The sequence below is a fragment of the Sceloporus undulatus genome, chromosome 6, assembly GCF_019175285.1.
Source record: "Sceloporus undulatus isolate JIND9_A2432 ecotype Alabama chromosome 6, SceUnd_v1.1, whole genome shotgun sequence".
In the NCBI taxonomy this organism is placed as follows: domain Eukaryota; kingdom Metazoa; phylum Chordata; class Lepidosauria; order Squamata; family Phrynosomatidae; genus Sceloporus; species Sceloporus undulatus.
This window is the reverse complement of record NC_056527.1, coordinates 146,066,170-146,081,301: the sequence shown is the minus strand read 5'-3', so window position 1 is coordinate 146,081,301 and position 15,132 is coordinate 146,066,170. Positions and strand designations below refer to the sequence as shown.

Genomic DNA, 15,132 nt, shown 5'->3' with positions numbered 1-15,132 from the left:
GCTGCTTGAGGGGTGATGTACCAGGTGACTAAAATGCAACCCTTGTATCTTCAAGGGGGGGGAGAGTTTATTGTGCTTAAGGGCATACCCATGGCCCTTCAGCAGAACAATGCTGGGTTTGGATTAATGGCTCTGGAACTCACAAACCAAAGTGCAGTCCCTCCCTCCCTCCCAGTTCTCTTTCAGGAACAAAGTAATACCAAGAGCAAAACTTTACTGAAACAACTCTTTCTCAAAGGCTGTACAAAGTATGTGAGATGCTGAACATCTTCTGGTACCAAACCCAGGGGGACAGAGCGTTCAAACTGGATCCCTATTTAAACCCACCCTTCCACTGTTGTTATTATTATTAACCTTTATTTATGAAGCGCTGTAAATTTACACAGCGCTGTACATACAATCTTTTAGTTAGACGATTCCCTGCCCTCGGGCTTACAATCTGTTATCCTGGGGCTGCTGTGTTTTGTTGGTGTCCATCATGTTAACAGTTTCTTCTAGCCTTCCACAACCAGATGCTTGCAAACAAGACCCTATGTTCTTCTCTTCAAATGACTCCTTCCAGAGGCCAGTGGGCAGCTCAAGTGAAGTTCAGGATGTCTGACTCTCCAGCCTGGGATGGGGGATTGGAAGGAGGACTTGCGACCTTCTTGCCTTCAGCCAGGGCCTTGAAGTGCTACAGGAAAAGTGAGAGGGGAGACCAATGTGTAAGCTCATACCTTCGCAGCCCCTTCTGCCTGGGTGGGGCCCCACTGTTCAGGCTCATGAATGGATGGCAACTGCAGGCAGCCCCCTTTTCCCCAAACCCCTTTGTTTCCCCAGAGCCAGAGCAGCAGCTTCTGAGAGCACTGTCCCACCTACCTGTGAATTCTTGAATTCAGAGTAGAGTGAGAAGAGAGTGTGCAGAGACTGGATGCGGCTCTTGTAAACAGGATTGTCCAGAACAGCTGAGGAAAAGATCCCCACCCACCCAAGAGGAACATTTGAGTCTGGGTCAAACAAAAGATTAGCTAGCCAGCTGCACCATCTGGCAACTGGAGACATTGCGCCTGGTGCTTGCCAGCCAGGATCTAAATGTTCTTTGGTGGTCTGTCCAGTTGATAAAGCTATAGACACCCACATCCAGAGATGGTTTGGTGTTCAGGCCAATACAGAGCCAGGAAAGGAAAGGCCTGCTTTGAATACTCACCACAGATCATGTCTGTGTATTCAGCAAGGCTACAATCAACGTCTGTAGTGGGGAGGCTCACCTGAAGGGCAGAAAATGGAAGCTCAGGGACACCCAGCAGATCCACTGGCTTATATGCCAATGTGCCTCCCACAGGAAGCTAGCAGGAAATCAAGCCTCCGCAAGGGGCAGGGGGGGGGCAGCTGAAAGCAGAGTCTGTGTGGCCCTACCTTTCCCAGCAGCTCTTCAAATTCAGGGGGCCACTCCTGCATGAGGGTCTCAGTGTCAGGCATAGGCCTGAAAGGGAAAAGCATAGAGCAGCAGCCTGAGAAGAGGGTTGAAATGAAGCGCCCCTGTGAGAGCACTCATGCCAAGCCCCAGGCATCTGCCCTTGCCCCCACTCCAACTTGGGTCTGGCCCTTTCAGGGAGTCCCACCTGGCATAGTGGACGGTGGCAGGGGTCTTGCAGCGGTGCAGCTCAGTGATGCTCTCAATCCAGTTGTCAATGGCTTTGGGTTTTTTCTCGGTGTTCTCCAGGCTCTTCACTTTAATCTGCTGCTAGAAACAGAATGCCATGGCTCTAGGGGGTCACTTGGGACCAAGAGCCAAGTACTCCTTTTCCCTTTCTGTCTCTGAGAGCAGCTTCCTCCCTCCCTGGCTTACGGCCACATTGTGCTGCTTGGAGTTTTCTGTCAGCCAGAGGGAAAGCACGGTGGGATCAGACTGCTTTATGGAGGGCTCATCCAGCACCAACAGCCCAAGGTTATCTGGTTTCCCATCCAGGCGTGGGACCTGAAAGAAACAATCCAAGGCCCCCTGATGGGCCATCAACTTCCATTCTTTCCCCTGGTCAAAAGAGTCTGCTACAAAGCATGGTGCTACGCAAAATGATGACTCATGGACCATCCAAATACAGCATGGCTGTGTCTGCCATGGTACCTGGGATGCTGCAAAGCGGCAAGACCAGGGTCAGAGGCAAACCCTCCACAGTGTTGCCCCAGACAATGTTCTGTGTAAGGAGTGTCAGAAGGAACACTATACAGTGGACCCTTGTTATCCGCTGGGGTTTGGTTCCAAGATCTCCCGTGTATAACAAAATCCGTGTATGCTCAAGTCCCATTACATATAATGACATGGCAAAATGGTGTCCCTTATAAAAAAAATGGAAAATCAAGGTAAATTTATACTTTTTTGGAACATTTTCAAACTGTGTATGCTTAAATCGGTGTATAAAAAATCCGTGTATAAGAAAGGCCGACTGTACCTTTATAATGGGGCCTCTGTGTTTGGAGGCAGGGCCCACACAAAAGCCAGCACTCTCCTGTGCCGTCTCCTATGCACAAAAAGGGCTTCTTCCACAGAAAACAGGAATTTCCCTGAATGATGAGTGTCTGAAAGTGGTACAGAAACCCTTTTATTCTCGGGGAGCAGGGAGGGGACTGCTGGTGCTGTTCTTGTGGGTGGGGAGTAAGTCTTCCTTCCAGGGATGCCGAGGCTGCATCTCCTATCAGCTCCTGGTTGCAGACACAGTGCGAAGGGCAATGGGAGCAGCATTGCAATAGAGCGCTGGAGGCTCCCTATCCCTGGCCTTAGAGGCCGCTCCGGTGGTCCAATGCCAGTCCTGCAGCCATTTGCAGCCACAAGGGCGTGGGTTGGGTCCCAGGTCTGCTCAGCCTGGGACCCTTCCTGGCCAGCCGCTTCGGGGCAATTGCCTGAGCCATTGGGAACCGCTTCAGGGGCCTTGGTGCTGCCCAGGGCACCCGTGGCCCTCATTCTCCCTCCAGGCCCCTACCCCTCCAGGGGCCCTCCGTGCTCGTCCTCGTCGTCCTCGGAGTCCGTTTCGGAGGAGTCCTCGTCCTCCACTTCGTTCCCGCTAAACCTCCGCTGGGAGCTCAGCGGGGTCCCCTTCTTCTCCTATGGGAACAGAGAGAGAGAGAGAGGGGGGCTGTGAGGGGCCTCTGCTTCGGGGTCCGGCCAGTGCCACTCAAAGCCCCTCGATGGGGGAAGACCTTGAGCATCTGCTCCACTTCGTCCTCCTCTTCCTCCTCCTCGCTGCTGTTGTCCTGGGCTAGGCCTTTGCGGGCGCCTCGGGCGGCGGGTCTGGCTCCTGCAGCGGGGAAGGCGAGAGAGTGAGGCCGGCGGCAGAGGGGCGGATAGGCAAGAGCCCCTGTCCCCGGCCTCGTTCCGCTTAGGCCCCACCTGGCTATCGGGGGCTGGGCGCGTAGAGGCTGGCCACGTCCTCGGCCTCGTTCACCTCCAGGCTCTCGTCGTAGGGCTGGTTCTCCACCAGGCGCGTCTGCGGAGCAACGACAGACACAGGCACGGCAAGGGAAGAGCGGGGCCTCGCCGGGACTCTCCGCAGCCCAGGCCCTGCGCTTCCTTCGCCGCCTCCTGCTCCTCTTACCTGCAGCGAGGCCTCGGGCGGCGGCGGAGGCGGAAGCACTGCGGGCATGGCTCGCTCAGGTGCCACGGACAGGACTAGGCTGCTCCGTCGCCATGGCAACGCCTCTATGTTCTTCCCGAAAGGCTAGAGCGGACGGGGAGGAAGGAGAGCGGCGTCCTCTGGCGGTGGGAACGCGGAAGCACAGGGCGGGCGGGGGCGGGGCTTGCTCCGAGGAGGGGGCGGGGTCCCGCTGGCAGTGCGAGAGCGAGGGAGCGTGGTGACGCCACTTCCGCCTGGGAGACGTGGCTCGGGGCAGCCATCTTGTGTGGTAGAAGCCTCTGAAGGTAGCGGGAGCCCGACCGGAGAAGGAGCAGGAGACACCGCCGCAGTCATGGTCAGTCGCCTTCCCTTCCTTCCTTCCCTCTCTGCCGGGCCTCGAGGCAAAGAGCTCCGTCTGCGGTACTCCTTTCCCTGGTGGCCCTCTCGCTCTGCTGCTGGGAGCCGCGGTTGGTGCTGCATTAGGCCTCTTAAGGCTGCGTCCACACTGCAGAGATAATAACCCTGTTTGGCAACGCTTTCACTCATTGTCTGGCTCAGGGGTATGGAATTCTGGGAGTTGGAGTTTGTTGCGGGCCCAGAGCATACTCCCAGAATTCCATAGCCCTGAGCCAGACAATGAGTGAAAGCGTTGCCAAACCGGGTTGTTATCTCTCCAATGTGGATGCAGCCTTACAAACAGCGAGTGTGGGCCCTGAGGAGGACTTTGTCGCGTGTCTCTGGAAGGATGACGTGTATCAGACCCAGGCCCCTCTCTCTTCCTCTGTCCTCGTTCCAGGTGCTCCTGGCGGCCGCTGTCTGCACCAAGGCCGGGAAGGCCATCGTCTCGCGGCAGTTTGTGGAGATGACCCGGACCCGCATCGAGGGGCTGCTGGCAGCCTTCCCCAAACTGATGAACACCGGGAAGCAGCACACCTTCGTGGAGACGGAGAGCGTGCGCTACGTCTACCAGCCCATGGAGAAGCTGTACATGGTGCTCATCACCACCAAGAACAGCAACATCCTGGAGGACCTGGAGACCCTCAGGCTCTTCTCTCGAGTGGTGAGGCCACTCGCAAAATGATCCTCCTGGGCTCTGTGGCAAGATGGAGCAGAGGCCCTCTGGGGACCCCAACCCTGGCCTCTCCGCTCCTTTCAATATGTTGGCCAGTTCAGCCAATTCACATGGCAGGGCGATGAAGGGCTGGCACATACCTGGGGCACTATGGGGGACACTTCCTTGACTTGCAGCAGTCCTTGGAAGTGATCTTCCAGTCAGTGAGCTCCGACTGACATTGATATAGCTGGGGCTCATGGGACTTGGCAGGGAAGTGGCGCAGAGACAGATTTAATACAACCTTTATTTTATCTCTCATTGGAAGAAATGTTCCCTTTCATTCAGTTGCACCAGTTGTTCTAGTGTAGGGGTCGGCAAACTATGGCCCGCAGAGGCCTTGGGACTGGCCCCAGCCTGGTGCTGCTGCCGATTGCCGCCCCTATCCTGGCAGCCCCCGGGACAATCCCGCTTTTGGAGGGCCCCTGCCCGGCCCGGCTCCCCCCCAATCCCGGGACCTTAGGCCTTTCGTGCATGCGGCGGGGCCTTTGGCGGCGGGCAAGGGGGGGCAAGCAGCGGGCAAGGGGGGGCAATTGTCTACAGAAGCCTCAGAAACATAATAATAATAATAATAATATAATTTATTTCTATACCGCTATTCCAAAGGTCACAGTACAGTACAACAAGTAAATAGAACAATAAGAACAACAAACCCAATACCCCAACATTCTCTCATCCAGCCCATTACCTTCTCCAAGCAAGCATTTAGAGGAGAGATGCCATCCTTAGTCACTGCATGAGTCGGAGACACAGAGAAACATATTTGGGTGTCATCAGCATACTGATAACACCGCGCCCCGTGTCTCCAGATGATCTCTCCCAGCGGCTTCATGTAAATGTTAAATAGCATGGGGGACAAAATCGCTCCCTGAGGGACCCCAGATGTAAGGGCCCTCCTATTGGAGCGACAGTCCCCCAGCTCCACCATCTGGAATCTACCCAAGAGGCAGGAATGGAACCACTGCAAAGCAGAGCCTCCGATACCCAACTCCCTCAGGCGATCCAGAAGGATACCATGGTCGATGGTATCAAAGGCCGCTGAGATGTCCAAGAGCACTAACAGGGACACGCTCCCCCTGTCCATGCCCAGACGGAGATCATCAACTAAGGCGACCATGGCAGCCTCAACTCCATAGCCTGCCCGAAAGCTGGTTTGAAATGGGTCCAGATAATCCGTTTCATCCAAGATCCCCTGAAGCTGAAGGGCAACTGGCCTCTCGATCACCTTCCCTAGAAATGGCAGCAGCGAGACAGGCCGATAATTATTCCGAATTAGGGGGTCAAGGGAGGGCTTTTTCAACAAAGGTTTTACAATGGCCGTCTTCAGAGTAGATGGAAACTGCCCATCCCTGAAAGATGAATTAATAATATGGTGCAACATATTTGTTACAACCGTCCCCCCTTGAGCTGTCAACCATGAAGGACAGGGATCGAGAGAGCAAGTCATCCTCCTAACACTTCGAAGAATCTTGTCAACATCCTCGGTACTTACAGATTCAAAGTGATCCAGTTTAACCAAGTCCACGGAAGCTCTGGATACCTCTACTCTAGATTCTGAACTAATACCGGTGTTGAGATCAGCCCTTATCCGAGAGATTTTATCCGCGAAGAAGTTATTAAACTTCTCACATCAGGCCTTGGATGGTTCCAAAATAGGGTTCAGGGGGAGGGGCAGTTGGGTTAGCTCCATTTATATTAACATTTTTTTAAAAACCAGCAAATTTTTTCACGTGTCCTCCATTTAAAAAAGTGTCCTCCACTTGAAAATTTTGTCCTACGTTTGTCCCAGTTTGGAGGTCCTGACTTATGGCAATGCTACGCCCCCACCGCAGCTTCCACGTTTTTGTGTTATAAAATGGCGGCCGAAGTCTCGCGTGACCTTTCCTGTCACGGGGCAGGATGGGAAAGGTCGTGCAAGACTTTGCCGCCATTTTAGAACACAGCAGCGGGCCTGTAGGAGGCCCGTTGTGATCGCCGGAGCCCTCCAGCAGGGCTCCAGCGGTCGCACCGGGCCTGTATTGTATATGTTCCCATTTTGTTTTTTACTTCAAAATATGATGTGTGCAGTGTATGTAGGAATTAATTTTTATTTTTTATTTATTTGTTTAATTTTTTAAAAAATTATTTATTTATTTTTTGGTTTCGGCCCCCCAGTTGTCTGAGGGACAGCAACCTGGCCCCTAGCTCAAAAAGATTGCCTACCCCTGTTCTAGCGAGACCCAGAGAGGAGAATGGAAAATACAGAGCGACAAAAATTGTGGCTTTGAGAGGATGGCAGAATTTAAGAAACTGTTGTGGGTTGGATATGCTTGAATAGTGTTAAAGCAAAACAGTTTGTTTGTATTTATAGCGATTTCTGTTTAGTTTATGTAAAATTTCTCTTATGCGTATATATAGTGGTCCCTTGTTTTCTGCTGCAGTTTGCTTCCAAGAACACCACCACCACCTCAGATAATAAAATCCATGGATGCTCAAGTCCCATTAAATGCAATGGCATAGCAAAATGGTGTCCTTTATATAAAATGGCAAAATTAAGGTTTTCTAGTTGCAGTTTCTAATTTTTTTGAATATTTTCAAGCCATGGATGCTTGATTCCGTGGATAAAAAATCTAAAGACAAGGAGGGTCAACTGTATTTATAGCTTGAGCATTGTGGCTGTGAGGTCTGTCAACCCTCCCTGACTGCCCCTTGTGCAGCCCTCCAGAAGCTGCGCATTTGGTGGAAGACAAAAAACATTCTAGATAGAAAGAGATTAAATACAAGCATTTTTGAATGCTTCTTAAAAGATTTAACTGAATTTGCTATTACGCTACAACGTTCTGTAGAAAATAAAGTTCTAAAAAGAGGAATACAGTCTGTTTTTGTGGCCTTGAGATCCGCAGTCTTGAATATTCACAGAGAGGCAACCCCCGTTAATTTTAATGTGGCATGCCTCGCGTGTGCGCTCGCGGACATGCACCTCATTCAAGCCTATGGAGCTTGAATATTGGCGAGTCTCCATTTTCATGAGAGGGGGGTTTCGAAATGGATCCCCCACAAAAACGGATGTCCAACTGTCTTTTTCTCTGTTTCCCTCCAGATCCCTGAATACTGTAGAGCACTAGAAGAGAGTGAGATCTCTGAACATTGTTTTGATCTAATATTTGCCTTTGATGAGATCGTTGCGCTTGGCTACCGAGAGAACGTCAACCTGGCTCAGATCCGCACTTTTACAGAGATGGACTCTCATGAGGAGAAAGTCTTCAGAGCTGTCCGTGAGGTACACCAAAAATGTCCTCTGTGCCTTATTGGGCTAGATTTTCCTCTGCACGGGGTGCCTTTGGTATGGGTTAATGGCTTCCCTGTATGGTTGTTAAGAATCAGCATAGCATCTCCTCTCTTAATCTCACATTTAGACACAAGAACGTGAGGCCAAAGCTGAAATGCGCCGGAAAGCCAAGGAGTTGCAGCAGGCACGCAGAGACGCTGAGCGTCGGGGCACAAAAGCACCAGGCTTTGGTGGGTTTGGCAGCTCTGCTGTGTCGGGAGGAACCACAGCTGCCATGATTACAGAAACCATTATTGAAACTGAGAAACCCAAAGTGACTCCAATGTCATCCAGGTACAAAGGGGCCTTTGCCGGGCTGGTTTCTTAGTAGAGGTAAAACATTGGGGGGAGGGGGGTTGCCACTGGATTGATGTCCCAGCCCTCTGTCTTCAGTGGGTTTCTTGGGTTAGTGGTCCAACAGGGCTTCCTTAGTAATGGATGGTGTACCTTTTGGCTGAAGGGCATCTTGCAAACATTCCTTCATGTGAACTCCTTACCTGGTGGGGTCCTTCTTGCTCAGTGGGACTGCTTTAAGACCTAGGAAGAAGGGGGTGTCACAGCACTACAGTGGTCTCTTTTTGGCTCCTTGCCATGCAGCAATGAACCTACTCAGAAGGGCTCTCTTTTGTCCTGTTTGTTAGGCCCTCCGGCTCCAACAAGGCACTCAAGCTTGGCGCCAAAGGGAAGGAAGTGGACAATTTTGTGGACAAGCTGAAATCTGAAGGAGAAAACATCATTGCCTCATCTGTTGGGAAGCGGTCCTCGGACGCAGCTGCAGTTCTTGCTCCACCTATTAACATGGAGAGGTGAGGGTGGCTTGTGTTGCTGTGTCAGAGGAGCACATAGCCCTTAAGTAGTTGCAGCTGGGTTTTAGGGTGACTTACTAGATTTGGAGCATCCAGTCTAAACCTCCTTTTGGGGTGTGGGAGCTAGGCCTCTTGCAGCATTCCTGGGAGTTGTCCTTGGCCTTTCAAGTAGCAATACATGGGGACCTGGGGGACCCTGTGTAGACTGAGATTTGCAGGAACTTTGTATGAGATATTAGGGTCTCTGTTCTTCCAAGTTATTAGGGACAGAGGGACTAGGGAGAAGGAAGAAGGAATTCCTGAATGGGACTGGCTGGTGCTTAATTTTGACCAAGGGGGGAAGAAGGATCAGAGCCTGCAAAAGAGGGAGGAAGGCATAGTGTGCTGCAGCGAAACTGAAGGAGCTGCTGGGCCCCTGGGACTTACCTCCATGATTTGGATTCTTTGAAACATCGTTGACTAAAGGTCTTTTTAATAATTTTCTACAACCATGGTTGCAGAAGAAGGGGTGGCATAATATTATATGAACTTTGCAGTTATAGGTGAACTATTTTTATAGTTATGCATTGTGTTTATATTGTTATATATGTTATAACTAGTTATAATTACATTGCTGCTCTTTACATTTGTTAACAAGGATATGACAATTTGCTATAAAAGTAACAAGCTAAAAAATGTAAAAGGAGGCTACCTGATTGTTTATTGTATTATAATGGCCACGTTCAGGGTATTCCTTTATTTGTTTGTGTCCTGGTGCTTCCCTCCCTAGTGTGCATATGAAAATAGAAGAGAAAATTTCCCTGACCTGCGGCCGGGACGGTGGCCTTCAGAACATGGAGCTGCATGGCATGATCATGTTGCGGATTCTGGATGAAAAGTTTGCCCGGATTCGCATCCATGTTGAGAATGAGGACAAGAAAGGAGTGCAGCTCCAGGTAGGCAGAATCTGCAAGCGGCACATCCAGAAGTTGGCACAGGAACTGGAATACTATCTCCAGTTCTGGGCACCACAATTAAAAAAGGACATTGAGAAACTGGAGCGTGTCCAAAGGAGGGCAGCTAAAATGGTGAAGGGTCTGGAAACCATGCCCTATGAGGAACGCCTTAGGGAGCTGGGTATGTTTAGACTGGAGAAAAGAAGGTTAAGAGGTGATATGATAGCCCTGTTTAAATATTTGAAGGGATGTCATATTGAGGAGGGAGCAAGCTTGTTTTCTGCTGCTCCAGAGACAAGGACCTGGAACAATGGATGCAAGCTCCAGGAAAAGAGATTCCACCTCAACATTAGGAGGAACTTCCTGACAGGGCTGTTCGACAGTGGAACAAACTCCCTCAGAGTATAGTGGAGTCTCCTTCCTTGGAGGTCTTTAAGCAGAAGCTGGATGGCCATCTGTCGGGGATGCTTTGATTGTGATTTCCTGCATGGCAGGGGTTTGGACTGGATGGCCCTTGCAGTCTCTTCCAACTCTACGATTCTATGATTCTAGGTGAAGATACTGAGGGATGTAAATAGCCCAGGGGTACCTGTCCCAGGCCTCTGCCAAACTGTCAGTTAGCCTCCAAAGGCTGAGCCCAGCTGCCTTCGCCATCCTCAGCCTCTCTTACTGGAATGGGCGGGGGGGGGGGGGGAGACACTGCTCACTCACAGTCCACAAATAGAGCTGCCTTGCTAACAGCAGCCTGTGATCCAAATGTCAGTAGAGGAATTGGCATGTCTTGTTTAGGGGAAGATCCAGGCCTCTGCTTTTGGGCAGCCTCCTTGTTTTGACCCTGGTGCCCAGAGGAAGGAGAGTCCAGGGTTTGTGTGAAGGGCAAAGGAATGAGTATCTTCCCAAAATATGCAGCTGATTTCTTCCCCTGCTCTTTCCCTTCAGACTCACCCCAATGTTGACAAGAAGCTTTTTACAGCAGAGTCTCTGATAGGCCTGAAGAACCCAGATAAGTCTTTCCCCATAAATAGTGATGTGGGAGTGCTGAAGTGGCGGCTGCAGACAACAGAGGAATCATTCATCCCGCTGACAAGTGAGTGCGGGAAAGACCCACAGGCCAAGTTGGGAGCCAGAGTGGTGGTAGAGCCAGGTGTGATTGGCTCCTCTCTGACTGCTGCAGGCCTCCATTTTGCCAGGCCTTTCCGCACCTCTAGAGATGGGAGCCCATTGTGGGGCTGCAGCCATGGGGTTGCTAACAGGGTCCCCCTTTTGCCATAGTTAACTGCTGGCCATCGGAGAGTGGCAGTGGTTGTGACGTCAACATTGAGTATGAGCTGCAGGACGAGAGCCTGGAACTGAATGATGTGGTGATCACCATCCCTCTGCCGTGAGTAGTAGTCCTGTCTCCTGAGATGTATGTTAAAGGTTTAGCTCAAATACAGCAGGCACTGTGTGAATCTATGTGTGTGTGTGTGAGAGAGAGGTGGGGGCGTGTGGGAGGAATTTCTGTGCTGATTTGTTGTCTTTTCACCTAGGCCTGGGGTGGGCGCTCCTGTGATCGGGGAGATTGATGGGGAGTATCGCCATGACAGCCGGAGGAACACCCTCGAGTGGTGCTTGCCTGTGATCGATGCCAAAACTAAGAGTGGCAGCCTGGAATTCAGTATTGCTGGGCAGCCCAATGACTTCTTCCCCGTTCATGTCTCCTTCATCTCCAAGAAGAATTACTGCAACATCCAGGTGAGCTGCTGGGCCAAGAGTGTGTTGGGCATGGGCCTCCCAGCCCAGTTAGGGAGGACCAAGGCCAGCAGTGCCATCATGGTCCACCGGAAGCAGCCTGTTTTCCTTAGAGGAATCTGCCCAGACGTGGGCAGGGTTCACAGTCCTACTCTTTGGGGCAACTACTGTGGCATCTTCTAAAAAGCACCTTCAGTAGCAGCCCAGTGCCTGGCAGGTTCTCTCTCTTATATCTCCTCTCCCATTCCATGCCTGGCCTTGGAATGAGCAAGCCCTTGTTGAGGCATGATTTGTTTTAACCGGGGGTGGATCCTGTTCTGCTGAGGGTATCTTTTCAAGGTCCCTGCTTATCTGGGTGAGGATTCTTCACCACAGCAAGATTGCCCTCCTCCGTCCTTACTAGCAGGACCCTTCCTCAAACTACCTCTGGTGTTTACAGGAGTCTAGTGTTTGCCAGCTGGGAGGGTGAGCACAGTTGTTTCCCAACTGACCTTTGTGGTGTCTTTGGGCTCTCCCTCCTTCCCTCTCTCTCTCTCTCTCTCTCTCTCCTCTCAGGTTACTAAAGTGACCCAGGTGGATGGGAACAGCCCTGTGAGGTTTTCCACAGAGACTACCTTCCTCGTGGACAAATATGAGATTCTGTAACCCTTGCTGCTGCTGGGATGTACCAACCAAGACTAAAACCTTTGGGGAAAGCGGACTGCAGCTTTTCCATGTCAGGAGACACTGAGCTGTTCGTTTGCCCACCGACCTTTCCAGGGCAAAGCCAGACAGGGAGAGACTGCTTGCTTCTCTAGCACAGCTGGCTGGGCCCCCTTCCTCTTCCTCATCTCCCTACACCTTTAAGCTCACTCCTCCTGTGCTTTCATTCACAGCGGTTCTCCCTCCCCCTCCTCTCCCACTATCCCCAGGGGATCCTTCTCCTTGCAGGCCACTTAAAGCTGCTGAGAGTGGTGTGGCTGTTCCTCTTTTCTGCACCTTCCCTTTGGCCAGTGCACCAACATGGCAGCTAGCCCCTCAGCAGTACCAGCTGCTGGCACTCCCTTTCTTGATGCCAAGGAGCCTTTACCAGCCAGCCTGGCCTGGTGGCGGGTGCAGAGGAGTTGTTGGTGCTGTGCAGCTCCTTCTTGACATCACCCCTGAGTGCTCCTCCCTTCCTTTGTTGCTGAGGCAGCTGCACATCTGGAGGAATGGCCTATAGCTCTGGGGAGGGGAGCAGCCAGTGGCGCCTAGCACATGACCGTTTGTGCCCCCTCCACCCGCTAAAGAAGTTACCAGCCTCTCCTGGGTCGCCTGGCTGCTGATGTGACTCTTTCCAAAGTGCCCTGGGGGCAGGGGATATCTCTGTACCATAGGTTAGTATCTATGAAACTTACTGATCCAGCTGTGTTCAAGAGTTGTCTGTCTAATTTTTAAAACTGAGTTTAAATGTAGTTCCACCATCAAATTAGGTTTTTTTTTCTCTCCTAAATTTACTTGGGGTGGTGGGGGTGATATTTAAAGATTTTGTAACCCTGTAAAATAATGCATTAGGCCTTATAACATTCCAGTGTACACACAGTCCCTGCTCTTGAATCCAATAAAAAGTATTCTGCAAGGAGAGGCATGGAGCTGTCTGGTGGCTGAGAGGGCAGGCTGGCTGGATTTCTTCATGGGGGAGGTAGAGCTGCCAGAACAAGAGTGGGCACAGCTCTGCCCCACAGGAGAGAATTCGGGATCCTTTTGCTGAATGCCTCTTGACAGCTGTGGGTGGGGGGGGGGGCAAAGAGTTTCATTCCTGCATGGAACAGCAATGCTATCCCTGTTGCTTTGCTCAACTGTGGACATGCAACATTTGGCCTGACTCTTGTGGCTACGGTGGGCAGTTCTGGGTGTCCAGGTGGTTCCAGTGTAGATATGGTATCTCCTCTGTATAAGCCCAGAATTGGGCAGGAGGTAGGAATGCAGAAAACACTGGCCTTTCCTTTGAAAAGCACTCCATCCTTGCAGTGAAAGAAAGGCAGGGTGGCTGGAGGGCTCCATAGAAAGGGCAGCCTGGATCTGTCAGGGCAGAAGAGGGAGCCCTCATAGGTTGTTCCTTTGCTTGATTCACTGAATGAATGCCAGGACTGGGGGCTGGACAAGGCCTAGCTGGGCAGCTGCCACCAGACTTCTCTGTGTGACGGAGAGGGTGTGCACATCTGCCAGGCCAAGTAAATGGGATTTGTCAGCACTCATGAGTCTGTCGCTAGCCTCTTAACCTGTGCTCTGGAGCCAGTGAAGGATAGCACCATATGGAGATGAGGCCAAAAGAAAGCAAAGAGTGGTTACCCCATAGGTAGCGTGTTTGGAGAGAGGAGGGTTGATTCAAGGAGATTTTTGGGGTCCCCCCCCCTTGCTTGAGTGCTGGCAGAGATGGGCATCATCACTCCGTGGCTGAGCAGCTTCAGTTCTGCTTGGAGAAGGTAACAGTTTTCATTTACAGGTAAGGCTGAGAAGGACCTCTTTGCCAAGCAGCAGAGAGCACTTGTTGGTCAATCTTGGCAAGAGCAGCAGGGACTCCAGCCCTAAAGCCAGGTCAGTTTTTACAGAAAGCCCAGGGGCTGGGTCCAAGCCCGCCAGTTAGGTGGGGGAAGGAGGTTTTAGTGTTGCACACTTCTGATTTGTTGTGTGCAAGACTGACGTGGGCAAAGGTGTTCTCTGGGGCCATGCCCAAGGCATCCAAGAGTGATGGTTCATGCATTTGCAGCACAGGTGAGACTGAGCAAGATGGATCAATACTCTGGTTCCCATTTCTTGCTTTCAGAGCCCTGGATGTGGATGTATCTCCTTGTGCTGCAGAAATCCCCTGCTGTGCATTCCCACTCTTGGGCCAAGGTTTCCGTTGGGCTGGAGATGCCTTGTGACACCTCTGCCCTGTTGTGCCCCATGGATAGAGGCTTTGCTCTTGGAGCCTCGGCACTGTTTTGCATCTTAGAAGCAGAGATGGAGGAGGGTATGGAAAGTGAACAGCAGCCTCTCCTCACCTGGCTGTTTGGGCAAGCAGAAAACCAAGCAGACGTGGGCTAGTGGGGAGGGTCGCTCTGTGTGTGCATGAAAGAGACTTTAGTAACTCCTTTTAAGATTAGCTGTTGGTTTCAGCATGGGCTTTTTTGGATTTCAGTCCACTTCTGATGCAGGAACCTGCACCTCCTTCAGTGTGTGTGTGAGAGAGGAAGTCCATTGAAATCCAGGAAAGTACCAGCTGGAAGAGAGCAAGAAGTCTCAGCTAAACTTGAAAACACTAAAAGAAGGAAAACATCAGAGCAGCCTACAAGGCAGCCAGATCCCACGCTGTATTCCGCGCTTGGTCTCTTTCCTTGTAAAGCAGCTGTGCCCTTGTCCTCTTCTGCTCTCACGCCCTTTTCAGAGGCTGACTTCCAGATGCTGCAGATGCTGACCTCCTGGTGTTTGGACACCCCCCAAGCGACCGAGGGGCCTGGATCTGGCCAGGAAAGGAGCCCATTGCCTGCCCCATTCCTGTATTCTGCAGGGGGGGGAAGGGGCTGGGAGAGCAGGGGGAAAAAGAGCAGCCAGCGCATCTTTTCCCCTCCCAAAATCCACTCTGGTTGAGGTAATGTTCAGCTATGCTTTGTGTGAGCACATTTGTTTTAACTGGAAGGTGTTTGGGGTGAGG

At 51.6% G+C, this 15,132-nt stretch overlaps 2 protein-coding genes across 7 annotated transcripts; one reads left to right on the top strand and one right to left on the bottom strand.

The window, feature by feature from the left end:
• Window positions 1–30: 30 nt before the first annotated feature.
• Window positions 31–3,687, bottom strand: IFT46 (intraflagellar transport 46). 6 transcript variants are annotated; one of them, XM_042473185.1, is made up of 8 exons: window positions 3,570–3,687; window positions 3,365–3,461; window positions 1,829–3,272; window positions 1,602–1,723; window positions 1,396–1,462; window positions 1,187–1,247; window positions 859–944; window positions 31–673 (listed from the first exon to the last, which is right to left on the bottom strand). In XM_042473185.1, the coding sequence occupies exons 3-8, from the start codon at window positions 2,069–2,071 to the stop codon at window positions 578–580; spliced, it is 675 nt and encodes a 224-aa protein (XP_042329119.1). In that variant the 5' UTR covers window positions 2,072–3,272; window positions 3,365–3,461; window positions 3,570–3,687; the 3' UTR covers window positions 31–577. The 6 variants fall into 6 exon arrangements, with proteins under 6 accessions (XP_042329119.1, XP_042329121.1, XP_042329116.1 ...); XM_042473187.1 differs by having other exon boundaries at window positions 1,829–3,079; window positions 3,175–3,272; window positions 3,365–3,685; XM_042473182.1 differs by having other exon boundaries at window positions 1,829–3,461.
• A 122-nt stretch (window positions 3,688–3,809) lies between these two features.
• Window positions 3,810–13,079, top strand: ARCN1 (archain 1). Its single transcript, XM_042473174.1, has 10 exons — window positions 3,810–3,942; window positions 4,384–4,647; window positions 7,778–7,957; window positions 8,094–8,299; window positions 8,647–8,811; window positions 9,581–9,746; window positions 10,686–10,833; window positions 11,019–11,127; window positions 11,276–11,480; window positions 12,033–13,079. Exons 1-10 carry the CDS (start codon window positions 3,940–3,942, stop codon window positions 12,120–12,122), a joined length of 1,536 nt encoding a protein of 511 aa, XP_042329108.1. The 5' UTR covers window positions 3,810–3,939; the 3' UTR covers window positions 12,123–13,079.
• Window positions 13,080–15,132: the final 2,053 nt, after the last annotated feature.